Genomic DNA, 27,753 nt, shown 5'->3' on the forward strand with positions numbered 1-27,753 from the left:
CAAAGGGGGAGGGGTCAGGGATAACTTTGCACAAGTGTCCCTCAAACTTGTAATGTTTATAAATGACATGCATATGCTATGGGTTTAAATGTTAGTTTTTTCCTCTCATCCTGTAGGCTCTGTTTGACACCCAGAATGAACTGCGCACCCATATCCCAAATTTCACTTTCAATCTGGGTTACTCAGGGAAATTCTTCCACACAGGTAAGAATGGAAGTGCTATGCTATGGGTGTAACATATATTATCTTATTGGTCTTGTAAGATTGTCACTTTAGGTGCTTCCTGAACCATAAGTTTTACCTGCTAGAACCTAAACTTGCAGGTTGCTGAAGACACCAAATAATGTGGTGATGGTGTTACAGACCAGATCTAGTAATGAAGATTCTTTCTCCACTAACTTTTGTCCTTGGAGATCAGGACTTCTGGATTTGATTAATCTTTGACCCAGTTCACATTGTGCAGTCACCCAAGATTTGTTAATCCATGAGTCATTGTGGGTGAAGCAGGAGCACCCATTCTAGTTCACGCCATCCAACTGATCCCTCTGCAACTGGACAGGACTAAACAACGCAAGGATGCTGTGGCCTTGGGTTGCTTATTTTGATGTCCAAACCTGGGATTGGATTGTCAAGAGAGGAATAATGCTGACTTGGAACCAAGAACAAATAATGGATTGTCTGAATAATAAGTCTGAATTGTTCCTCCTGAAAATTTCAGGTTCAGACTTCAATGAGAGTGGAGTCAGCTTGCTCGCTCCTACCTGTTCACAGATAACCAGAATTTAAACAGACTCTGGGGGGTCATGGGGTGTACATCAGGTAATGAGCTGTGTTACAGGCAGTTACTGCTGCCCTTTGTAACTTGCAAAAGGTTTGGGTAGTTTGCACCTGTGAGGAATGGCTTTTCATTCATGACTTCAGCCTTTAGGAGTTATGATGATGATTTGGACCTGACAGGTACGGATGCAGAAGATGAGGGAGATGATCTGCTGCTCTCGTACGTGAAGGAGTTTTGGTGGTTCCCCCACATGTGGAGTCATATGCAGCCTCACCTCTTCCATAACCAATCTGTGCTTGCTGACCAAATGACCATGAACAAGAAATTTGCTGTTGTGAGTAAGATGCTATTTAGGGCCAAAAGATGGTGGGGGCAGAGCATGGGTCTTATCTCAGAGCGAAGAAGGTACTAGCTTGTGAATGGGTTTCTGTTAAAAATGGAGGTACATCACAATTGTACCCTTTGGAACATATAGTGAATTGGGCTTCCAGGAGAAATATGTGGTTTGTTTCCACCCCTTCAGTTCACTGACTGTGGCCCTGCTTTATGTGCTCAGTCATTGATCTGCAGTTCTATCAGTTCTTAACAAAACTACTGCCACCACTGCACCTCACAACTTGCATCAGATGCTTGTAAGCCTGCAAGTTCAGAGGCTTATGAGTCTTTGACATGGGGACAATAAGGGTGCAGTCTTCTTTATTCATTCAGCTTCTTAATTCCAGTAGCCTTGTCAGATTCCAGTAACACCTTTCAATGCAATTCTTTGACCTTTTTTTAATAGTATATGTGCTTCCAAGCAACCAGTTCTTCATGGTGCATTCAGTAGGATGCACATTTCACATTGCTTTGTATCATTTCATCATGGCAGAGAATCAGTTTGAGCGGGGAGAGGACTAAAATACTAAATCTTTAGTATGTTTTTCAATGAGCTCTGTAAAAGTTGTACACTAGTATGTCATACAAAAATTATGAACCTGAGAGCTCTTTCCATGCTATTATAAGAATAACTGAAAAATCAAGAGGGAGAGGGAGAAGCATAAAATCTTGCATCCCTTTTTCCCCAAGGGAGAGTTGCTTGGACATGACATAGAATGCCTTTTGCTTGTGAAATGGTATAAATATAGTAATCTAGATTTCTGTTATTTATTTAACCCTCTTATAACTACTGGAGAATTTTGAGATGGGGCACATGGGGTGAATAAACTCCTTCAAGCCCATTCTGCAGGCAAAAAATGCTAGATATAGACAAGTTGAGCATTGATCTACCCCACTGGTTTGAGAAACAGTAGCAGAATCCTGTGTCACCGGTTGCCTGCATGCATGCCACTAGTTCAGTACATTTTTCTCTGTCTTCTTCTTGAACCCTGTTGCCCCATTTCTTGATGAAAGACCCTGACACTTGCCTCTGCTAATTTTGGTTTAATATCCTGGCTGTTGTTGTTGCTTTCACGGGCTTGATGGTCACCTGGAGTGTAGGTGAGGGGAGTACAACATGAAGGCTGCACAAAATGTATTTTTTGTGAGCCACCCTGAGGCTTTGTTGCGATGGGGGCGGCATAGAAATGTTTTAAATAAATAAAAATAAAATAAAAATGTGATTGGATAGGCACACATGTGGTGTGCAGGCCATTGGTTGGTCATTCCTGTTATTGATTGGATGTGGGAGTAGGAAGATGTTTTTAAAAACTGAAAGGTTGGATCATTTTCACGTGCAGTAGGATTCTTTCATTAAAACTGTTTGTTTTGGCTGCTGCCACTACAAATTGCCTTCTTGCCTCTTAGGAGCATGGAATTCCCACTGATATGGGATATGCAGTGGCACCCCATCATTCAGGGGTGTACCCAGTCCATGTGCAACTGTATGAAGCCTGGAAACAGGTATGGGGGATCAGAGTCACAAGCACTGAAGAGTATCCTCACCTTAAACCAGCCCGCTATCGACGAGGCTTTATCCACAATGGAATTATGGTAAGTAATAAGGGTTACAGATCACTTACATGCTCTTTTAATCCTCTTGTGGTACACCAACCAATCAAGGGACAACTCGTCCCATTAGTATTCTAGGGCATTTGCTAACATAATTCACTAGATAGATCAAAAACACAGTACATAATACTGTTTAAAATCTGGGCTTAACAGTCTCAGCTTTTTGTTGCCCAGGACAAATGCATTTCTGTTAGTCTAATATGCCATAGTAATTTATTTGGTGGGGGTATTTCTGTATTTCTTAAAGCACAAATGCATTGTTTTTGACACAGTTTGAAAAAGTTCATGTCAAGGGAAATTGCCAATTAAAAACAAAATTAAACAGGTACAAAAAATCTACTTTTCTGTCAAAAGACTGATGGGGAGGGTGTTGCTACTTTTCCCAAAAGGGATAACTCTCCTTTTCTAGAAAAACTTCCACAGTATGGAGCTATGGCTGAAAGAACCTGGGTTTTAGATTTTATTGTCCAAATCCAGTGCAAGCAGAGAGCAAACAAGATTCTTCTGACGGAGATTCAGTTGGCCAGTGATGTCATATGGGACAGCAGAGACCTTCAGATACGAGGGTCCCAGGCTATACAGAACTTTAAAGCAAGGACTGTATGTCTTCTAGATGGTGCTTCCATCATCTTTTCCCATGGGTCCTGCTGGCATCTAGAGGTCCCCACATAACTGCCTCTGCTTTAAAGGTTGAAGCCAGTCCTTTAGATTAGGCCCGGAAGCCCCTTGACAGCCGATGTGACAGGTACAGGATTGGCTGAATATGCACCTGTCTCCCAGCACCTGTTACATTGCATTGGGATCTCAGGCGAGGGGGATGTGGTGCTGAAGTTCAGCACCCTGTGCTACAAGGTATGTAGCAATGTTTTACACAAAATGTCTTAGTTGTTTTTAAGGCAGTTCCATGTAGAATGCATTTCAATACTCTTAAATTAGGTAAATATGGACCAATCTAGTGACATCTACCTTGTTAAAGAAGAAAAGCCTCCATATTGAGCCACAGCAGGAAAGGCCCTCCCAAGCAGCAGCTCTGAGCTTTGCAGGGGTCCAAGAAAAGGCCCATTGCCTCTTCAGAAAGTTCCACCGTATCTCTTCCAGACCCTGGCCAGTTCCCACTGGCATTGCCTCCACATCTTGTCTGGATTCACTTTCAACCAATTTTCCCATATCCTCTTACCCCTAGCCTCCAAGCACTCATTTTAAGGCCATAGAAAGTTGCTCTTAGATGCCTAAGTGAAAAAGAGGGCAGGAGAGAAACCTGGATGGCATCAGCTTATTGTCAACACCTGGCTCCAAAGCCAGCAATGAACTGTTGTGAACAGCTTTGTATAGATGGCGAAAGTACTGAGGGTTGGTACAAATTTGAAAGTCTTGCATGATCATCTGAAACATCTATATTCTATAATGTCATGTTGAAGCAACATTGGCTGACATTTCAGGCTGGTTTAAGTTTTGCTTAGTGTAAACAGATGAGTTATAAAAGGAGGTAGAATGGTACTTTATAAAGAAATAATAAATGACATGGAGGGGAAAGGGCCTGTATGATTTCAATTTGTCCGTGTAAGAAATACATTGATTCAGAAATATGGGATGTTCCGGAGAGATCCAAAGCTGAGGAGCCTTTGAACACAAAGCTTTATCTGGGAAATGGTAGAAGCAGCTTTTAAAGCAAGAAGTAAGCTGGCTTGATTTTCAGGCAAAAATGGAAAATCCATGGAGAAATTCATCTTCAAAGAGGAATGGCTTTGGGAAAACATAATTAAAATATTATTAGTGTGGCAATGAAGGAGAATTACTAGAAATTGCAATTTTGGTGGCATCTCTGATGGGTCTTGAAGATATCAGGGTTTAAGAGCAAATTCTGGGGGTGTTTTTAAAATGATTGTAAGAAGATTTTAGAGAAAAATAACTGAATGAATGGGAATCATATCCCAAATAACTCAAAAGAATGCACTTTTAGGAATTGTTATTACGGTTTGTCTTACAAGAAGATTTAAGAGCTGGTTTTATATTTCATGTTAGCTTCAGCTAGAATGTGTACAGCTACAATTTGAAAATTTGTTAAAGTGGAATCATAATTAGATTAATTTGGACAAATTCTTCCTTATTATAAAGTAGTGAATGGACCAAGCTTCACATGGGCTGGAGTTCCCCTTAGCTTGATGCTGGGAAACTATGGAGCAAATTTACATATCTGAGAGAATTCAAAACATTGTGCCCACTCCATCTGGATGAAGCCATGGTGCCTGCCATGGGGCATTGCTGTAGAGGTCTACCTACCCCATTTTTCTGAAGTTGGACTGCCCCTTCACAGAGGCAAAGGGTTTCCTTAGCCTACGAATTTCCTGTCACTTCAGGTTGTATGGAATGCAAACCAATATGCTGTCCAAGGAAGTCTGCTCCCTGTTGGCAGAAGACATTTCTGTAGGCTTCAGTCACATTGACGTTAATAAAAAAGAATACTATTAAAAATGTTTTATTGTATTTTATGTGTTCTCGTAAACCACTGAAAGAGCTTTGGTTATCAAAAGGTATAGATACAGAATAAATAATAAGAATGAGAACAATAAGAATGACCCTGAGGTGTGCTCCCCTAGCATCCCTTGGTATGCATGCTAGTTTCCAGTTACTTAAATTTCACCATCTTGATACTGTGATGTATCATGCTGTCCTTCCAGCCAGCCATAATGATAGATGGAGAGAAGGACAGACAGACAGACTTCCATCCTCTTATTAATATAGAAAAAGAAAGGAAAGAATATTGTCAAGTGCAAAACATTAGGAACATAAAGTTCTAGCCTATTGAACAGCCTTAAATGTAGTTTTGAGACATGTCATGAGCTGTGCTTCTCCCTCCAAACAGTATCAGTCTCACCAGCATTTCTTTGCTTATAATCTTTTATTGTTACGTTCAAGTCTCTGAGCGAAATATTAAATCTTTAGTATGTGAAATGTTGAGCCCATTCTTCTGTTCAATACCCAAAACTCTCTATATGATCCTTTTGCATCTTGCCTCCAGGAGAGGGGTGCTGTGAAAGCGGGCATGCCTGCACTTTTCCCATTGTGTTCCTAATTGGATTTCTCTCCAGTGATGTCTAGCAACTGGGTCTACCGCTTCAGGAGACAGGAGTTCCCCATTGGAGAAGCTACCCATTTCAAAGCCTCCTCCCTTCAGGGTGCAACTCCTTCCTGTTCCCTCAGACAAGTACACTGTTCCCTTCATCTGCCCCAGACTGATCTCCCTCACAGCTAATTCCTGTGGAGTCTCTGGACCTAGAACCACAGCTGAGGTTTGAACTGCTTTAAAGACAATTCCATCATTGGAATCTGAACGGGTAGCCTCCCATGTGCCCCTGAAATTTGCCAGGACATGCATGCACAACATTTTCTTCCTTATACAAGGAAAATAATGCACATCTACTTTATAATAAAAACTTAAAAGAAAACTAAAATGTTATAGATGAGAACATATAACCTTGAGGAATCTTGCAAAATTCCCATGAAGCTGATACAGTCTTCTAAATGTTCTCCAATGAGTTCTATAGGACAAAAAAGAGCCAGTCCTTTGAGAGGCTCTCTCTGATACTTCCAGGTGCTCAAAATGGTCCACATTCAAATGTAATTTGTTATTACATTTTTATTCCTCATGTCTAGAGCAAGAGGGATGGCAGGCCTAGGAAAGACAAGCCGCATCAAATAGACTTATTCAGATTCAGAGGAGGAAGAGGAGGAATGTTTCAGTAAGATTGGGGAGCTTGGCTTGGGTCTTGGGATGCAAGAGGAGGAGGAGGGGATGATTGTCTTCAGGCTGATCATGTTGCTGTGCTGGACTGTTTCTAAGAGCAGCTTTGAGTTGAGAGTTGGGCAGGGAGGCTGCAGGGAATGAGGAACTCCCAGACACAGACGAACGCCTCCTCTCAGAGCTGGCCCCGTGGCAAGGTACTGGCAGAGGCGAGGGACCCAGTAGATGAGCAGTGAGCTGAGAGGAGTGTGCCCACTTTCAGAGGGCCCTCCCAAAAGGGTGGGACACAAATATGCTCATCACAAGATTACGTTCAACAAACTGCTTTGTTGAGACTAGTTTAGATGATGTACATTTGGAAGCAATAAAGAGTGCTTTACAAGAGAAATGGCCTGGGGCTGGTGTTTGTTCGAAGGAAGAAACACAACACGGCTTGCTTGCGACACTACCTCTTCCTCAAGGAACTCAGGCTTGCTCATGTGGCCCCCCTTCCTCTCCACATTATCCTCACAATAACCCAGTGAGTTACAAAGTGAGCTTCAGGACCAAGTGGGAACTGGGACTGAATTTCCCAAGTCCCAGTCCAGCACTTTAACCACTCTGTTGCACTAACTGTCTGCGATATCCAATAGAATTGATGATGTTCAGAGATCATGTAATCTGATCCAAAGGGGCAGCTGCTGTATTCTGACTCTATCCTTGAGGCTTGTGGAGTGCAGTGAGATTTGAGCAGGAAGAGAGATTTTCCTCTTGGGAAGTAAGAAATGGGACATAATTGCCTCCCCAGCCCCTTCTCACCACATACTACACACTTGGATGTATTTGTTACCTCTATATTTCATCGTCTACTCAAGCATCTTGGAGTGGTGTGTTTAACCTTGCAACAGCTTTTAGAAATAAAGGTGAGGAATTTGATCTTCCAGGTGTTACTGGATTCCAACTTCCATCAGCCTCAGGCAGCCCAGCTAGTGGGGGTATGTTCTTGCCCTCCAGGTCAACTTGAGACCCTGGATGATATCCTGACAGATTCTAAGGATATCTTGGGGGAGGGACACAGTAATTATGGGAGATTGCAATCTCCCGGATATTAGTTGGGAGATTTACTTAGTGGTGACAGCCAGGCCATGAGACCATGTCGCTTCCTAGACACTATAGAGGGAGAGTTTTTTCACACAGAGGGTCTGAGAGGCGATGTGGGGGAGCGAGGAAGGAAGACAGGACATCCTTGACCTGGTTTTGACCAACAAGGAGGAGCTGATAGATGAGGTACAGATTAGGGGAGCTCTGGATGCGAGTGATCACTGCATCCTTTGCTTTGAAATCAGGGGAATGGGGATGTGCAGCAGGTCGAGCACTAGAAGCTGCGACTTCAAGAGGGCCAACTGAAGGCCAGACTGGGGAAAGTCTCCTGGGATAGGTGACTGGAAGGCAAGGGAGTTGAGGAGGGGTGAATGGCACTCAAAAGGGAGATTTTGGAGGCGCAAGCCTTGACGATACCTCTAGTCAGTAAGGTGGGGAGGCGGAGGAGAGTGCCGCCATGGATGTGAAAGGAGGTGGTTAGAGGGATTAGACACAAGAGGAACCTCCGTAGGAAATGGGTACTGGGACAAATAGACAAAGGGTACAACGGGAGGAGGAGGCCCATTGCAGAAGGATTCTTCACAAGGCTAAGGCTGATTACAAGCTGAGACTTGCAAAGAATATCAAGAGCAACAAAAAGGGCTTCTATCAGCATGTAAATAGCAAGAGGATAGGGAGACAGGTAGTGGGACTGCTAAATAAGGAGGAAAGGGATCTAGTGACTGATGTGAGGGAACAGGCACAGATGCTAAATGACTATTTTGCCTCTGTGTTCTCCCCAAAGCAGGACCGGGATGATCCGCATGGGAGATTAAATGAGGCCAGGGACTTAGGGGCATAGATTAGAGTCACCCCCCTAGAAGTTGAGGAGCTCCTCAGGGCACTGAACATTGCAAAGGCCCCGGGCCCTTTCGGGTTACAACCTAGAGTACTTCAAGAGTTGGCAGGGATTCTCTCATGCCCGCTGGCCTCCATTTTTTAGGCCTCATGGAGAACGGGTGAATTTCCAGAGGAATGGAGGGTGGTGTCAGTCGTCCCAATTTTGAAAAAGGGTAGTAGAAGAGACATGGGGAATTACAGACTAGTTAGCCTTACGTCCATTGGAAAGAATCATAATACTGAGAGATCTAGTGATGCTAGATATGGAAGGGAGGCTGGCGGCCACACAACATGGCTTCCACAATAACAGGTCCTGCCAGACAAACCTTGTGGAATTCTATGACAAAGTTTCAAGGTGGCTAGATGGAGGGGATACAGTGGATGTGGTTCACCTGGATTTCAGCAAGGCCTTTGACAAAGTGCCCCATGATATCTTGGTTGAGAAATTGAGCGGTTTTGAGATAGACCAAAGCACTGTCCAAGGGATTAGGGCATGGTTGACTGACTGAAGGCAGAGGGTAACCATTAGTAGGGAATCATCAGGTTGGTGGCCAGTGACATGCGGGGTCCCCCAGGGCTCTGTCCTGGGACCGATCCTGTTTAATCTTTTCATCAACGACATGGAAGAAGGGGTGAACAGTCTACTGATCAAATTTGCAGATGATACTAAAACTGGGGCAGTGGCCACAACTGAGGAGCAGATACTCCAGATCCAAAAGGATCTGGACAGACTATGAAAGTGGGAAGGAGACAACAGGATGGTGTTCAATGTGGATACGTGCAAAGTCTTGCACTTGGGACATAGGAATGGGTGTCATAAGTACAGGTTAGGGGATAAGTGGCTGGAGAGCAGCACTTGTGAAAGGGATCCCAGGGTGCTGGTTGACTGCAGGCTAAACGTGTCAGCCGTGTGATGCGGTGATCAAGAAGGTGAATTACACCCTTGGTTGCATAGCCAGAAGCATGGCGTCTAGATCGAGAGAGGTATTACTACCACTCTATATGACTCTGGTGCACCCACAACTGGAGTATTGTGTTCAGTTTTGGGCCTCTTGTTACAGGAAGGATATAGCCAGGTTAGAATCAGTGCAGCGTAGGGCCACAAGGTTGGTGGCCGTTTTGCAGGGAGAGCCATTTGAGGCGAGATTGAAGGGACTGGGTCTTTTCAACCTGGAGAAAAGGAGACTCCGAGGGGATCTGTTGGCGACATACAGGTATGTAGGGGGTGTCACATGGAGGTGGGTGGGGACCTGTTCTCCCCTGCAGAAGAAGGCAGGATGCGCTCCAATGGAGCAAAGCTCAGGGAACCAAGCTTCAGTTTGGATGCCAGGAAGTACTTTGACAGTTTGGATCCCAAGGGTATGGAATGGGCCTCCTCAGGAGGTGGTTGAGGCCCCATTGGTGAGGGTGTTCAAGGATAGGCTGGACATGCACATGGTGGACATGTTGTGAGTGGAGCCAGCTGGGGCCAGGAGTCAAACTAGATGGCCTGGGAGGCCCCTTCTGACTCGCTCTGTTTCCATGTTTCTATGTTATTAGGGTGATAGGCATTACAAACTACAAACATCTGGTTTCTCTTCTTGTGTTAGACTGTGGAAAACAGTGACTTTTCCAAGGGAAGAGAGTAGGCTTTCCTGACCTGCCACTCTCTGAATATGCTAGATCACTGCTCCCGCCATCCCCAGCCACTGGTCATACTGGTTGGAGAAGATAGGTATTTTAGCCCAATGTGGTTTGGACCCCAAGTAAAGAAGGCTGAGAACCTGTGAGTTTTATCGCTCTGGCAATGTGATGCATAGATGCTGCAGTGCTTACAGCAGATGAGAAAAAATTCTGCTCGTCTCTTCTAGGGGGCTAAGTAGCTACCTTCAGATCAAAACATCTGCAAAGGATCTTGGCTTGGGTACCCTGCATTAGGTCAGGTTAGGGACCTAACCTAACCTTTTCATATTTCCTAATAAGCACTGACACCAAACCAGAAGTGGACCATATTTCAGAATTTGATTGAGAAATACATGCACATGATTTCATGAAAACCATGCATAAACAGAGCAAAATAGCACCAACAGCAAATACTTTCAAAACAGACTTTCTAGTTCTGAGGCTTAAAATAAGCGACTCATAAACTCTCTGAAAGTGTATACATTTTCAAATGTATAACCTTAAACCCCTAGGTAGCCTGCCATTTGCTGTAAAGCACAATGAAATTGCAACCTAAATAAATAAAAAAATCAGTTAATATATATAAAAGTTAAAATATTGCTTGGAATGTAAGTAGGAAATTAAATCTTTAGCATTTATATCCAAAGGCCTGGTAGAATAGACTTTTCTGTTTGCTTTTTTTGGCAGATTTTCTAAAAACTGATGCAATGATTTAATGTGAGACCCAGTTGTGCATGGAGTTACAGGATGGTGTTCCTCAGTTTTTGTATTGAAAGCGTCTATAGGCTGTGCAATATTCACACAGTGTTAAAACAGGCACAGATTTCGGTGTACGGGAAGGTAGCACTAGGCAAATAGCCTGTGTACATTCTCCTAAGAAAGCAAGGTCATCTTTGACCCGCTGCCCAGAATTTGTAAGAACTGGAACAGACTGAGTCTCCTCTTAGATCCCTTTTAACTTGCAACATGTTTTCTTTCTGTTTGTTGCCAGGTTCTCCCACGGCAAACGTGTGGCTTGTTCACACATACCATCTTCTATAATGAATATCCTGGTGGTCCCAATGAACTGGATAAGATTATCAATGGAGGAGAACTTTTTCTGACTGTGCTACTTAACCCTGTGAGTACTATCTGAAGGAGGAATGAAAGGGCACCTTGCAAGAATACAAAACCTTTCCCTTGTTCTTTTTATTTTTGTAGCATGCAATTTTGGGATAAAATTCAAAATGCAGACAACAAAAGGAAGAATACCACACAACAAGACCAACAGCATCACTAGGACAAAAAAGAAACTCACTGATTTATAGTCTTTAGTGTATCATAGTGGCACTGAAGGGAGAGTTAGAGTGAAATGGGCCTGAGGAAAAATTTACTGCCTACCAACAGTTTGGAATTGTAAGTTACATGGCCAAATCATTGTAGCAGTATAGCCACAATGAAGGAGTTTAACTTTAGGACACAGGTGCCAACCTCTATTTTGTAGACCAAATCCAGCCCTGCAGGGTTCCCCAGAAAGCCATGCCCCATTTCCTCAGCTACCAATGGTTCAGTAGTTTTCTGGCCTTTGTGCGTTTTTCCTCATTCTAAAAGGTCAACACTCCTCTCCGAAGGCTTACCTACTGGCAGCACCATCTGTAAATTAAAGTATTCTGGTATTTGTGGTATTTTCAACCCTATTCACCGCCGGCATGTGGACCCCACGAACTTCTCTGAAATTGAAATCGACCTTCAGCTGAAGGAGGTTATACGCTCTTTCCTTTAGGAGTCACCTGCAATCTGAAGTAAATTTAAAAGGCTGCTTATGTGCATGAAATTTTCCTCTTGGATGTCTAGGAAGTGCATGTGATTAGCACCCTGAAGTAGTCAGGAATTCTACTAAACCAGGTATTCCTTCCAGTCTACCTAATTCCAGACTACCTACTACAAATGCCTCTGTTTCTTTTCCAGATTTCTAAGACTTTTGTCCTGATTGGCTCTTGCTTCCTTTGGATTTGTTCAGTCATCTCTTCCTTTTCTGCATTGTCAAGAGATAGGGATAGTCCCAGCATTAGGCTAGGTCATGTACCCATGCTCAGGGTCAGTGGATCTGTTTGCCTGCTCTGAGAGCCATAGATAAGTTGCAAATAAACTCTTGCAAGACCAAATTGGTCAGTAACGGGGGATCACTTTTATTTGAAAATAAGACATTGATTTGCTGAACAATTAATAAATATTACATTGCTGAATCACACCACAGATGTATACTTAGGCCTCTAGTGTGGCACAAGCTGTCTACTTTCTCTGCAGGCTTGTAGCATAATAGTAGAGTTTGGTTAAAAGACTTATCTATAAAGGTGGCAAGGAGAGTAAATAGTGTTTCAAGAGTAAATAGTGTTTTTTAATTGAGAAAACATATGGTGAAGTTATGAATGCTATAAGTTTTTCTGAAGTAAATAGGAGTTGGTAAAAAGGAATTCAACTGAACTGACTTGGAGTTGGCTGCAGTTGCAGAACAGATGAATGAAACGGTTTGTCACAAAATATGGTAACCACAAGCTTAGATAAGTTTAAAAGGGGATAGCTCCCATGTATGCTGTGCCTTTTCAGAAAGAAAGGATGCAAATTTTTTAAGCCTTAAATGGGATAGATAAGGGATGATAGCTAAAAATGGAATTTCTACAATTGGGGTAATGTTACCCCTGACTATTTGAAAACAAAACAGGGTAGCTTTTTTTCCATTGTACCTAGTTTTATAAATTTTCTATGTATATTTGGGTGTCTATTGACAATGGGTAGTGGGCCTTGATTCATGAAGGTATGTTGCTGTTTTTAGCTAGTTCACGGAAGATTATATAAATGTTTCAACCCCTCCCATATTTCCCCCACCCACCAGCAGTCAGTGCTATAGTGCATACTAGTTCAGTGTTTAATATTTGATTCTGGGACTTTGTTGCAATGTAATACTGCTTTGACTAACCTTACTGATTGATTGCCCTTTCTACTCTCCTGTCTTTTTTCCATCTCTTCTCACCTCTCTCCCAGATCAGTATCTTCATGACCCACCTCTCCAATTATGGAAATGACCGCCTTGGTTTGTACACCTTTAGACACCTAGTCCGCTTCCTCAACTCCTGGACTAACTTGAAGTTGCAAACATTGCCACCTGTCCAGCTGGCACAAAAGTATTTCCAGATATTCTCGGAAGAGAAAAACCCGCTATGGCAGGTATGTATTGGCTGCCTCCCTTGGCTTGCCTGCACAACTGCAGAAGTCCCCAAGTGAACCTGCACTGTCTTTTTCAATTTGGTTCTCACCCAGCACCAAGTACCTGTAGGTTGTGCATGCAGCATTCCTCACTCGGTGCAAGAGCAGTGAAAGTGTGTTAGAAGTCTGTGCGTATGATTTAGATGTTCTGCTGCTTTCCTTTCTCCCTAGTGGTTGCCCACACCTGTATGAGATTCATGTTGAATTTGGCCATCCATTGCTGTTGTGGATGTAAAAGTAAAGAGTGTGACAGTGTTTCTTGAGATGAGAAGGTGTTACATATCATTTGCCCCCTGGAGAAAGCAGAATACTGTATGAAAGATCGAAAAGTGTAGTTTTGTTCCACTTTAAAACAGGGAAGCCAAGACACTTTGAAGTAATGCTGGAGTGCAAAGTATGGAGCTGAGAAAATGGTGCCCTTTAGCTTTCAGCTGTAATGGTTTTTGAGGGTCTCTTCTGTTAGAACAGAGTCTGATTTGTGGCGTGAAAGCCCCACTTCCTATTTCTTTTTCCTGTATCCACTCCTTATTTAATCCTGGACACATGCTTGCATTTCAGGATCCCTGTGAGGACAAACGCCACAAGGACATTTGGTCCAAGGAGAAGACCTGTGACCGATTCCCCAAGCTGCTAATAATTGGTCCTCAGAAAACAGGTAAGCTCTAGCACCAGGGTAGTTTGAATTACAACTCCCATCAGTTCCAACATCATGTCCAGTGGTCATGGTCTATGGTAGTTCTGGTTCAAAGCATCAGGAGAGCAGCAAGTCGCTTCCTGCTACTCTAGGCTATAGAAAGGGGCTACTCTCAGAATAAGGGAGAATTGGCTTCGCTGTGCAAGAGAGACATGATTTACCTTGAGCCATTAAGCAGCTACTTTAAAGTGCAACCACTCATAAACAATAAGTGATGGTTTATGGTAGTTCTGGTTCAAAGCATCAGGAGGGCAGCAAGTCGCTTCCTGCTACTCTAGGCTATAGAAAGGGGCTACTCTTAGAATAAGGGAGACGTTACAAGCTGAAATGAAGAAACTATAAGCATCCCTGCTAGCCCTAGTTTATTATACACATACTTTAAAAAGTAAAATGTATTGGGCACTCAGAGTTAGAGAGGCAGTCATAAAAAGCAGACAGAAATAAGAAGTGCAAGTTAAAGGACCAGACTTTGTGAATACATTCATATTTTACCTGTGAAATGTTCGCTCTCGAAGGAGGCCCATTTGCACCAAGAAGGGTGAATTACTATAAACAAAGAATGAAGTCTGGAGGTAATTCTGTGTGATTGGGATGCAGATGTAAGAAGAAATGGCTGGCCTAAAGCACCCATCAGGAGGACTGAAAATGCTAAATCTACTTTGAGATCCAAGAAAGTCACAGAAGGTGGAATATAGAACTGTGGTAGAAGCTTAGCAAGTGAGAGAGGAAAGTTAGTTTTCAGCACTGTTCTATTTTATCTTCCATATCAAGGTACCACAGCCCTCTATCTGTTCCTGGGGATGCACCCAGACCTCAGCAGTAACTACCCCAGCTCAGAGACTTTTGAGGAGATTCAGTTCTTCAATGGACATAATTACCACAAGGGCATTGACTGGTAGGCTTCAGTTTGCATCAGCCCTGGGCTGGGAGGGTGAAGAGCTTCCTTTGAGTTTCACCACATGGCACTAAAACAACACTAATATGGAATCAAAAGTCACATTGCAACTGGATCAGCCTTTCTCGGTCTGCTTGGCCAAAGGTTTCTACAAATATATCAGATGTCTAGCAAGCAAGGAAGAAATGCACGATTTTGTTTTTATTGTGGGAGTACTAATATGCTAAGGCTGTCTGTGTCTAAGAATGCAGAATATCCCAAAAGCTCAGGAATGCAGAAGTTGGATATAAATGTTCTTCGTCGTGGTCTCTTCTGGTCCCAGCACTTAAAGCAAGCAGCTGTGATACTACCTTATAAACATGTGATAATTTTTTTGCGCTACATTGTGAGCAAACAAACAGAAACGTATATTGCATCTAATGTATATTGCAACCCTCTTGCACATGATGTATATTGCAACCCCCTTGCACACCTACGCAGTCAGTTACCTTGCTGCATTTCTAAGAAGATGGTCTGTAATTGATTCCCCTACCCTTGTTCTCAATGTTTAAAGATGCTGCTGATTATGGTTAGTCTTCCCTATAAATGCAAGAAATTGCAGCCTGATAATCTGTTGATCCAAAAGAGTACTATTTCAATTGAGCAATAATATTTTACATATTGTCAGAATAGATTATCTTCATGTACCTGTGCAGGTTTTGTTACTTCGGTTGTGCTGGGCTATTTCTGAATTGGGATGTCTGGGTCCATAACCTATTAAACTCACATATTTATAAAGGATTTGGCATTAGGGAAGGAGCTGAAACAATCTTTATATTGCTTTCACCCAATGCCATCTGTCTTTCATTTTCTGCCACTGGCTTTTCTGAAGGTATATGGAGTTCTTCCCCATCCCTTCCAACACCACTTCTGACTTCTATTTTGAGAAGAGTGCCAATTACTTTGACTCAGAAGTAGCACCAAGGCGGGCAGCTGCACTGCTTTCCAAGGCTAAAATAATCACCATCCTCATTAACCCAGCAGATCGAGCCTACTCTTGGTACCAGGTATGCCGTTCCTTGTTTTATCCTTATGCATTCTGTTCAGGGCAGAAGTAGTGGTGGTCGTGTCCCCCCGCTTTTAATGCATTGCCTTAAAGGTGCTGGCAGTACATTACAAAAATGTTCTTTGCGTACAAAGACTGTCTTTATCTGTCTGTGACTTCGTTCTACTGCTTGCTGGGCATTTGTCCAGTTGTTTCATTCATAACAGTATTTTAAGCCTACAGCATAAATTTTCCAGTGGCAATTTTAATTGAACATTCATTTCAATGTGATACCTTGTTGGCCGCACATGTGTTGCCTTTAAAGAGGTGGCTAAAGCAGAGACATTTCTGCATTCTTCACGGAATTTTGCATTTTCAGGGTAGCTCACATAGTTTTATGTTACAAGTACATAGGTAGGCCTGGATGCTGTTGTTGCAGCTTGTGTCCATGCACACTGTAAAGAAATTACAAAGGTTAAGAAATTATGGTAAATGCACTTACGATACAGATTTCCTTGTACTCTTCAGCCACTTCACTTTAGAGGCGACTTTGAATCAGGGATATCTTTCGCAGTTCCCGGGCTTTGTGGAGTGGGGGGAACCAAGAGGTTCTTCTCTCTTAAGTAGGGTGCTGTCAGGGCCTTGGGTAGCCCTTGGCTTAGTTTCAAAAGCCCCCTGCATGTGATCAGACTTCTAGCAAGAGTGATCTCTTCTCCCCCAGTAGCCTCCTACATGGGAATGAAAATGGGGAGAGAGAAAGCAAGCCAGCAGAAGGAGAAGGAGAAGGGAGTGACCCAGCCCCTTCCAGTTCTGACCCGACTTACCGCTGGCTTCAGCTCTTCTCCCTGCTGACTTGCTGCCCCCAACAGATTACCCACAAGGGGATGTAGTGGAGCAGAGGTGTTCACATAAATTCACAGCCCAGTAGCACTTCCTAGAAAGTCATGTGATCGCAGGTCATCAGGAAGATGCTGCAGGGGTATAATCCTTTTTGTAAGAAGCCCATGCCACTGCAAGCAGGCATGGAAATTTTCCAAATGTTTAGAAATCCCAGCATGCACGTGTGGACCCTGTTCATCTGCAGGAATGTTCTGAAACAGGTGCTCCTTCCCCTGCGTTGAGGATTTGTATTTGTTGACCACGTGTGACTGGCCTGTTATGAAATACTCTAACTGAAATGAGGCACTTATCCTACAGCCTCTGTGGTTCTTTCTCCTCTCCTCTTCCGCCCAGCTCCAAGTAACACTCTCTAACATGCTTTTTCTTTCCACAGCATCAGCGAGCACATGACGACCCAGTTGCCCTGAAGTACACCTTTCATGAGGTGATTACAGCCGGGCCTGAGGCCTCTCAGAAGCTCCGAACATTACAGAACCGTTGCCTAGTACCGGGCTGGTATGCGACCCACGTTGAACGCTGGTTGAATAATTTCCATGCCAACCAGGTAAGCAGGGCTGGGATGATCCGCATCATCCTTTCAAAAATCAAGCAGCAGAGGATGTGCCTGCATTTTCATGGGATTTATTGAAAATATTTCTTGGCCACCTTTCAGACAAACCTTCTCGAGGAGGCATACAGTAACAAGTATGGTCTGTCAAAGCAGCAAAAACACAGTAAAAGCAGTAAATGCACAATAAAAGGCAGAGTGAAAGGAAATGGTTTTGCTGGCATCTGTGACATCCGCAGGCTGCTAGGACTGATTTCTTTCTTTCTCAGAGTTTTGGTGGAAGCCACCTTTCTGGTTGTATCCATATTGTCATGATAAAGTCTCTGCGTGAACTGGAGGGAATACGGGGCTCCATCCCACATCAGCACTGCTGATCTCTGAGGTTAACAGGCAGTGGGGGAGGGCTGGTTCTTCCTTTTGCATTCAAAGAGTGAGAGAGCCCCTTCTGTGCTGATCTAGCACACGACACTTGGCTTGGCGTGTACTGCAATAAAAGTGGAGGAAGAGTCTTGGAAATTCCAAGAGCCTTTCTGGATGTTGTCCCCATGGAAAAGGAAGCATCCATGTAATAATCCCCTCAGCTCTTCCAGAAACTTGTTTCAGGCCATAAAATAGGAAAGTATCTCTGGCTCAGTATGCTAAGCACTGAAAACCAGACTATTGCTATTTCGCTGCTGACTAGGATTTTGTACACTTGTGTGTAAGTTGGCATCTTCTTGATAATGTATATGGATGCACAAGCATGCTCCTCTTGAGTAGGGGCAAGATTTTTCAGGCTCTGCAAAGGCATCATTGTAGTTTCATGTGGAGGATGGATGTGACTATCAAATCAAGACTTGTTCACTGCAGCATCCTATACACAGTTGCAACTGATTCTCACTGGACTCTGTGCGGGTTACTTCTGTATAAACATTTAGGATTAGGCTATAAGCCTTTTAGAAGAGTCGCAGGCAATGGGGTGCCTTTGGTATCTTACTAGGTGTTTCCCATCTTGTAATGAATTTATTTTCTTGCTCTGAAAACTGTGGTTCCAAAGAGGTTGTTTGGTGGGTTGGGGCTCGGACCCCATGCCTGCCATGTAAAAAGTCCTTTGGGTAGGTGACTTGGCCTTTGCCGTGCTTCTCATAGCAGCCCTGTTGTGGTGGTGCCCATGATAATTCTCAATTTGCCAGATGTGCCTGCAGCCCAAACAGGCATCCTGTTTTAGAGTGAAGCCACAGGCAGGAAGTAAACAGTTGTTCTGAGTGTGTTAGAGTGTTAACCACAGCATGATTCTTCTCCCAAACTCCCAAATACTTACTGCTGCATACCAGTAGCTATACTGCTTTTGAAATGTATTATTTCAGACTGGTACCTAGAGGTAAGTAGCTTCTGCTCTGTGATCTTTTGAAAAATGAGGCCTAGCCTGCTATTAAAGAGTTCAGTGTATTAAGAGGTCAAGCATGTTCTTAGTGCAGTACCACAGAGTTGGTGTATAGTTTGTGCAAAATTTAAAGTAAGTACTCTGTATATGTCTACACCTTCCCAGACCTGTGTCCTTAGGAAGGGATATAATAGCAATTCAGTGCAGTGACACGCAAAGTCCTATCCTGCTCAAACAAAGAAAGGAGGAGCAAGGTCACTTCTCTGCTCCTTTGCAGTGCTGTGAAGAGGAGACCAATCACGCCTGGCTGCCCCAAGTGTTCTGCATTTGTGGCTGGGTTTGAGCATGTTTTGAATCAAAGTAAGAAACTCAAATTTTGTCTTTTCAGATTCTCGTTCTGGATGGCAAGCTGCTACGCACAGAACCAGCCAAAGTGATGGAAACAGTCCAGAAATTTCTTGGTGTGACAAATGTCATAGATTACCACAAAACTTTAGCGTGAGTTTCTCTCATCAAGGACTTTACATACTCCTTGCATGTACTTATGATGCCAGTTCTGTTGATGGGATGCATCATTGCATAGATTTTTCTCTGGTCACTGAGAAGCTGATTTTAAAGTGTAACTTAGGAGAACTGCAGTGGTGAGCCTTCCTCCATTTTACAGGTATAAAGACAGCCCTGAAGGTCTGCCAACATGCCTAGCCAAGAAACGTGGCAGTGTGCAGTGGTTAGGGTTCGGGCATTCATTCTACCTTTGTTACAGTAGTAGTAAGAATAATAATCTGCAGAACCTTATTTAGTCCTAAACTGGGCATTCTCTGTGGCAATTGCACAATTACATTGTGCACTTCCTGTGCCGCACAAATGTCTGGGTACTGGATGGTGGGTTGTTTTCTTTCCATGGCTTGATACATGGATGGAATAATGGTCCCACAGTCTTCCCCACTCCTTGAAAAGCCACTTCAGAGGATCAAACTTGGGATTAAAATAGCAGGGATTGGTAGGCATTCCACACTCACTGTTAGTCTACTCAAAAGCACACTCCTAAGCAGTTCCAGCAAGTGGTACTTACAATGCATGGAACACATTTGAACTCCTGCTGAAGAAAAAGAGGCTGGTCCAGTGGTGATTTAGAGTGGAGAAGCAGTGGGTGGGAATCAGGTTAAGCACCTTCTCCCACCAGTTCTCCATTCCTAATTACCTTGTCCTGAAGTTACTTATTCTGACCCCTTTTAAGGGCTGCTGAGCAACTGTTCAGTGTGCATGCTTTTAATTTGTATTTTGGCCCTTAAAGTCTGTTCAGCCTTACTTTCTTCTGAATAAAGCAGTATGTAGTTGGTATCTCTTGAGGACCATCCTTCACTGCATTTGAACTTCAAATTAAACATGTTTCTTTCTTTAAAAATACCATATAAGTATAACAATTACTTTGTATTGTCCAATACATATCAATGTCACTGTGAGAAATAAATTAAAACTCCTTTGTAAATCAAGTGCTATCAAATGCTTTGAAAATACTTGAACTAGAATTAGGAATATATCATTTTATAAAAGCAGATGGTATTGTGTGTGTGTCACTTTGGAGAGGAAATATTTCTAAATTAAGAACAAGCATTGTAAGCCTTGTGACAGGCTTTTAAGTCCTCTACCCGGCACTTAAAACAAAAACCCAATAACCCTGATGCTGCTAAATTAGTAGACATTTAAAGTCAAAGCTTCATGCATGGAAATTTCTGTCTCCTCTAACACCATTGTGACCTTCTTTGTGTTGGAACTGTGAGGAACAGACAGATATCACTTGGTCAAAAGTGGAATAGATTCACATAATCTATTGCTTAAATGGAGCTTGTCTTGGTGTGACAGATGATTTCTGTATTGTACAGAATGTATTTGGCACATTAGTAAAAACAGCTAAGTCATTCCAAGTTGCAAAGCAAGAGGATAAGAGCAGTTTGCTTATTATTGTTCACTCATCCTGTCATCTGTTGTAGGTTTGATCCCAAAAAAGGATTCTGGTGCCAACTACTGGAAGGAGGGAAAACCAAGTGCTTGGGGAAGAGCAAAGGCCGGAAATACCCAGAGATGGATTTAGATGTAAGCATTTCAGCCTTTGAATCCGTGAGAACTTTTCTCTCTTGGACTTTTTGGAGATGTTGGCATGATTGACGGTGCAACGGCTGAATTTGGCTTATCTTCAGAGTTCTGCAAAACAGAGGCCCCATTCGCATCTGCCGCTAGACTTGTGGAAGCCACTTTCTTGTGGTAAAATGCAATTCTGCTTCACCAGTCCTCTCAGTATGAGACATGTAAGCAGAACTAGCTGCGTGGATCTTTCCATCTGATCCGCACTCTCAACCTTCTAGTCCACGGGTCCTTAAACTTTTTGAATAGGGGGCCAGTTGAAAGGTCCCAGCGGTGGGTGCAAGGCGGTGTGGGCGGGGGGGGGCATGCAGAAAGGCAGGGGCATGCCTGCACAGAGATCATTTTCTCCCAACAAGTCCAAAACAAACTTCCTGCAAGCAAACCGGTGCCTCAAGGCCAGCTTGCTCGCAAGGAGATCCTTCTCTCCGAGTGAGTCCAAAACAATCTCCTTGTGAGCAAGCCGGCACCTTGCCACACGCATGCACGTGGCGAGCTATGGAGGGCTGGATCCAGCCCGCAGGCCGTAGTTTGAGGACCCATGTTCTATTATTATTATTATTATTATTATTATTATTATTATTATTATTAATGCAGAGATGGACACCTTTTGGGGGTCCAGTGGCCAATTTTACTCCCTACACAAATGCATGGAGGACCACACCCGAGCACCGATTGCTGAGTTCCCCGCTGAAATTTGGTATTGTGTCGGCGAGTCCAGGGGAAACATGGTGGTTCGCCACCACAATTCAGTGGTGCATTGGCAGCAAGTGCACTGTTGCATGTTGGTGGCAAACCGCCAGATTATTTTATTTCGCCACCTCTGTATCACAGGACAATGGGAGCGCAAACAGAAGTGCAAGGGGGTGTCTGCAGTTGTGTTGTTCATTCTTGATTTAATGCATTTTTAGTAACCTTCCAAAACAGGAAGGAGTCTTCTGAAGGTGGCTTACAATGTACCATGTTCAATCGATACCAGTACAACCACTTCATAAAATCGTACATCAGTTTTTGAACAGGTAAAATTGGTCAAATTAAAAAGATTAAACAACTAAAGCATGATATATAATTAAACAGCTTTCATTTAAAAGCCAAAGGAAAAGAAATACCCTTTTTAAACACTTAAAAGCCACAGGTGGAACCAGCTGTGCATGTCTCAGAAGGCAGTTCCACAGGGCATAGGCCTTCCTCTAGTGGCCGCCAACCTTATGTCTCTTCATGGTGGGCCAGCAATTAGGACTTGGAACAATGATCTAACAATCAGGCAAATTCTAGAGATGTAGGAGGTGCTTCAGATAACTGGACCCTTTACGGTTTTGCATGGGGCCTGGCACCCACTGGCCGCAGTGCAGCAGTATAGAGTTGCTGTAACAAGAGCCACTTGTCTAGCCCCCACAAAGGAATCGAGTCACTGGGTACCGTGGCAGCTGGAATTTCCAGGTTGCCTTCAAAAGTAGCTGCACACAGAACCCATCACAGTAGCCCAGGATGTAACTAATATGTACATATCGGAGATAAGCTCCAGTTACCCAGATAAGATCGCAGCTATGTAGCAACTGAAGATGATAAAAGGTGCTCCCCTTACTGGATATGACTGGCTCTGCTCTTGAGTTTCCCAGTTGTGGGAGTCCTTCCCGGATGGACAGTCAGGTGGTGAATATGCATATGATTAGCGCTGCCCCCTGTGATTCCCGCACGTAGTTGTTTACGTAGCAGTGTGCAGTCTCACTGTGGGGAAGCAGCTCCCATGTTGCGAGGCCAGAACTGGAGTACTTGCGTGCAGCTGCATCAACATAACCTCCCATTCTTTCCTCCGACTGATTATTCTTTAGGACGTGACTCCTTTAGGGCTATTTAAGGCTGATTACATTTTCAGGATTACTCTGAAAAGGGTCGATAGTATTACAGGAAGCTGTAATTGGCCACTAGTTTCTGAGGAGCGCATGAGATCGTAAGTTTAGGCTGACCTGTGTGTAATGTGCAAAGTGGCTCTTAAACTAGGCATGTTGGGTAAAATCATGCAGGGTGCTTGCAGATGCAGACAGCCCTTCTTGATTTCTGCAAGCAGACACTGAGCAGAAAGCACTGCCTTCCCGAGCTTGTTGCCCAGCCAGGATCGGCGCCCGTGTAGATTCTGCTTGGAATCCCGGCCAGTCCGCTAGCCCCAGGTCCAGCACTGAGCCTGGTTCCTGCCCTTGTGGGGCAGCGGGCTCTGTGCTGGCAACACCTGCAAGGCCAGCCCAGGGTTGTTTCCTCCTCCCATTTATCTACCTATTTACTAGATTTATATCCCACCTTTCTCCTTTCTTTTAAAAAACTCAGAGCAGCTCACAATGCTCCTCTGGAGGTTCCAGAGGGCATTGGTCGTGTCAGACACTGCAGTGTCTTATGCCTCCTGGAATGTTTTGCTCCATCACCCATCCTATCCAAGGAATGGGCATTTCTCTGTTGAGGATAATGGGAATTGTAGTTCAGCCTGCATAATCCCAGGAGGAGGTGACACTGCGGCATCAATACAATGTTTTCTGGAACTTGGAGAGAAGTGGCAGGTGTGGGGTGGCCCATGCCAAGAAGTGGCCATCCCTGGAATCTGCTACTGTATCCTAGCTCCCAGGGAGACTAGTATGGACTGGCAGGTTGTTGCAGGGGAATTAAGCTCCCTTGAGTGGCCTGGTTGAGCATTAATGCACTGCCTTTCATGGGGTTTCTATTTTGAGAGCTGCTTTATTTTCAAGTGTGGAGCCTGCTGCTCTGCCTTAGGCTCTGTTCCGTTTCTCGCAGCATGTCCATTGAATATGGCACTTGTAAAAGTAGCATTTCTTTGCTTTTTACTTTCTTTTTCCTCCTGCAGTCAAGAGCGTTCCTGAGGGACTATTACAGAGACCACAACATAGAGCTCTCCAAGCTGCTGTACAAAATGGGCCAGACGTTGCCAACATGGCTGCGGGAGGAACTCCAGAACACTAGATAGCCACTTTTATCTCCTGTATTGAGCAATAGTAGAAAGAGTCCGTGGGGAGGATCCCAAACCTGTACGCCGGGCCGAAATGACATAATGGGTGTGCGGTACACAACCAGGGAAGAAGCATTTAGAGCAATATCTATTTGAGGTCTCCAGGGGAGGGTGGGGGGAATGCAGAAAGGACCCATGCAGTGTGCATTGCAGCTTGGAAGCCACCTGAGACCTACTGGAATCGATGATTAGCTACACCCCGTGGGCAAGCCAGCATGACGCAGACCTTCCAGGTGGCCCGGGAACCCGCTTCACTGCTCGTGGTGAGGCTGCCTCCTAGCTTGTAACCCTGCTTCCTGATAAAGAGGATCCACAAAAGATCAGCTCTTTCTTCACCCGTCAGTCGCAGCAGCTGAAATAGTATTACAGCAAGCAGATTCCTTCCCATCAGGTGATTAGGAAAAAAGGGAATGGAGGACTCACTGGGGGTTGCTTAGTAATAGTTCCTGCATCATGCGAGTTTGGAAGACGATGTGGGTGGTATGAACTCAGAGCCAGATGGGGGCCCAGCTGCAAGCCTTGGACCTAAATATGCAATTTGTGCTCAGACCCACACTGGACTCAGATGATGTTGTGGAGTAGAATTCTTAGCTAAGAGATGTTTTGTTTTTATACAAGGTGACTTTGAAAGACTTTGGTGCTGGCAATATTTAGATTATCCCAGATGGATTATTTTTCCCCCATCTTATTTGGGGACATCCTGGGGAAGGGGTGGGAGGAATCAGAGTGGGGAACACATACTCATCCAACACCATGCCTGGCAGGAGAGCTGTTCCAGAAGGTTATCAATATCACTTCATTCACCTCGTTTGCAGTCACATTTTTATAACATACCAGAGGTGGTTCCTGTGATGCAAGACTGAAGCCATTCAGTATCCTAGTTCCTTCTAGCACACATGACCTGCCAGCTCTAAGCAACAGGAAGGTATTCCAGCAAGATAGACAGGCCTTGGGATCATGGCTGCCCAGGAGATTACATAAGGACTTTGAGCCTCTTGAGCATGAAGAGGACAGTATTTTTACTTTTTGTGCATCGCTTGGATGCTGCACTTCGCATTTTGGATCACAGTTTTTTATTTTGTCCAATTTGCCATGAAAAGGAAGTTGGCCTGTGGATTTGGCTGCTCTGCCATCGTGGCATCTGTCTATTAGAAGAATTTGGGCCCGCTTCAATAGATTGCTCTCCTCCAGGGTTTCCTTTTGGAGTGGTGATCAAGAAACTTGGTTCAGCCGAGCCCACGTCGTTTGCTGGGTGTGTGTATCTAATGAAATGGTATCATCACTGTGAGAGACTCACACATGTACATGCAGTTGACTATTAGTTTGTGTTTCTTTGGAGACAAGTTAAACAGGATCGCAACTAAGCCACATTTGTCTTAATCAGTCTTAAAGCACTTGTTGGATAGGTTCATAGAGAAGGCATGTTCGTCTGGAGCTGGGAAGCCTGAGGTTCTGTTGGGAGTTGAATGCATTCAAACATATACCGCACGCTCACCCTCAGTGGTGGCAGTAAGGCATGAAAGCAGAGGTAGGCAACTTTTTCGGGCCTGTGGGCACATTTGGCAATTTCAGAACTTACCCTGGGCACCACGACAAAATGGCTGCCATGGGCTCCCTCCATCAGCTTTTCCTCAGTATGTCTCTGAGCCCTTCCATGCAGCCCAGAGCCATTAACTGGAAATGAAGGTGGCAGAGGCTGGAGGTCTTCAGTTTCCTATGAAACAGTCTCTGGCACTGGTAAGGAAATATGTTAATTAAACAAAAAACAAATGACAACTGGTACAGCGCTACTGAGGACTTCAAGAAAGGGGTTCAGGTAAGCACCAATGTCCAAGGGCAACACAGTGACTGTCCCTGACTTAGAGGATGTCAGGCACTTGCTTAAATCTAGACTTGAATAAATCCAATCACACAAATACTGATAGGTAAAGCTAATGGAAGGCATTAGTAGAATTTAAAGAATCAAGTGTACAGGACCTATTTCTGGCCCTTGGGGACTTGGATGGGCACTGGTGGCTATCCCATCATATTACCATTCATTTATGTGTTTTTTCTGAAATAATCTAGCTGCACATGGCTGGAAACAGTATGTAGGGCTAGGCAGATCCAGCAGGGATCCTTTTCTTATATGGGTGTCCTTCATGCTAGCATGTTAGTGGGAATACTTCTCTCTGTGGGCATAGGGTGAAGTGGCAGAAGTGAGAGAGGTTTCTTAATCCCTTTCTCCTGCCTGCAAGTGATTGCTTTTGAAATAAGGCCTGAAAGAACCACCCAAGCCAGGTTCACTCCCCTGAGAGAGAAAGATGTTTTGGCAGAATTATTCTTAGTGCATTGCCACTGAATTGCAAGGATGCATCTTGTGCCATCAGATGCATCCCCGCTGCACTGACAGAGATGGGAGAACCAGGGATGCTGGTTCCTAAACTCTGTCAAAGCTCAGTTCAGCTTGCTTCCTTTCTCATCGTCATCCTGTTTTCCCCAGTTAGGTTGACTGGAAAAAGTACATACCTTTAATGGGAAAAGTGTGCATCTTTCAAAGTTTGCATTCCTCCCCTGGCCACATGGACCAAAATGTGAAAATGCGATTTTTAAATGTGCATTTTTGAACATGAATGCAAGTACATGAATGTGCAAACATTTTGTGAGAACATGCAGTCCACATTCAGGGTTGCAAAGGGGGTATTTTCAGATGATTTTGCCCCTGAAATGAGATTCTCCTGTATCCCTGCTCAAACATACACTTCCCTCTGACATTGTGACTGAGCACCACCTAGAGGATCATTCAACAAATGCTGTGGCCATTTGTTTCTATCCTTTATCCAGTCAGTTTATTTAAACAGCTAACAAGAATATATGGCTGGGGTAGGAGCAATGTAGAGCATTGAATTGGAGGCTCGTGGAAGGCTATTCATTTTGAGATCATTTTGAGTGCATGCACGTACACAAGGTTGTGTTGACGGGCTTCTGCCCCAAGAGGCTTTTAGTAGAGAAAAGCAAACTGCTGGCAGTGAAGGAGCCTTTCTTCCTAGCCACTTTCCCTTCCAGATAAGAATGATGTAGCAGATGCTACAAAGAGCAGTTCTTTACATCTGGCATATGCTGGGGTGGGCAGGAGATAGATCAGGATCTATTGATAAATCACTGGGTATTTGCAGGAGATGAGCTATTTTTTCTGACTCCCAGAAAACTCTGGCTGATTTGCTACCAATCCCACAGAGACCTTTTGAATGTTGACAACTACAGTTGGTGTAACTCAAAGCCCTGGTCAGTGAAGCAGTATTGCCTGGTGATAGAATTAATGAAAGTGTCAGACCCAGAATGCGGCAACAGTATTTCTCCCAGTGGTTTTATTGTGAAATAAGGCACAAGGTCAGCAAGGGCAATACCTTCCCCTTTAAATGCTTTTCTGATGGAGAAAGGCAAATCTGTAAAGCAGGAGAAGCAAGAAAGATGCCAACAGCCACACAGGCAGTGAAAGGTCTGCTTACTATATAAGTTGCACAGCAAAGAGATGCTGTGCTCCCCTTGGTTTTATTGTAAGACCATCCCGAGACTTTGCTAGTGGATGGTATATAAAAGTTTTAAATAAATAAAAAAAATGTGAGTGCTCATGTTGAGAAGGTCCAGTTGGGCGAGAGTGGGAAGGCTTCTTCCCTTGTCTAGCAAAAGATGGCACTGGCTGCTGTAACTTGGGTGCTCTTAAGGAGATCACACACTCCCACTCCAGAAGTTCTGGCTTCAGTTTAGGGCAAGGAATAGTTTCAGCATAACAACTGCAAAATAATATCCTTCTTTCAGAGCTGGGATG

General features: G+C 44.0%; 1 protein-coding gene across 1 annotated transcript in view; it reads left to right on the forward strand.

Annotated features, from left to right (window-relative positions):
- NDST1 (N-deacetylase and N-sulfotransferase 1) overlaps positions 1-27,610 on the forward strand; it is a 34,918-nt gene extending 7,308 nt beyond the window's left edge. Inside the window, exons 3-14 of the mRNA XM_044454375.1 lie at positions 117-204; positions 958-1,112; positions 2,561-2,746; positions 11,119-11,247; positions 13,149-13,331; positions 13,929-14,025; positions 14,836-14,959; positions 15,831-16,005; positions 17,257-17,427; positions 19,182-19,291; positions 20,785-20,887; positions 23,784-27,610. Coding sequence (XP_044310310.1) covers positions 117-204; positions 958-1,112; positions 2,561-2,746; positions 11,119-11,247; positions 13,149-13,331; positions 13,929-14,025; positions 14,836-14,959; positions 15,831-16,005; positions 17,257-17,427; positions 19,182-19,291; positions 20,785-20,887; positions 23,784-23,903 — 1,641 coding nt within the window. The 3' untranslated portion in view covers positions 23,904-27,610. The remainder of the gene's footprint in view (positions 1-116; positions 205-957; positions 1,113-2,560; positions 2,747-11,118; positions 11,248-13,148; positions 13,332-13,928; positions 14,026-14,835; positions 14,960-15,830; positions 16,006-17,256; positions 17,428-19,181; positions 19,292-20,784; positions 20,888-23,783) is intronic.
- Positions 27,611-27,753: the final 143 nt, after the last annotated feature.

This window comes from Varanus komodoensis, unplaced genomic scaffold (genome assembly GCF_004798865.1).
Source record: "Varanus komodoensis strain SLA01 unplaced genomic scaffold, ASM479886v1 scaffold7_3, whole genome shotgun sequence".
NCBI classification, from domain to species: domain Eukaryota; kingdom Metazoa; phylum Chordata; class Lepidosauria; order Squamata; family Varanidae; genus Varanus; species Varanus komodoensis.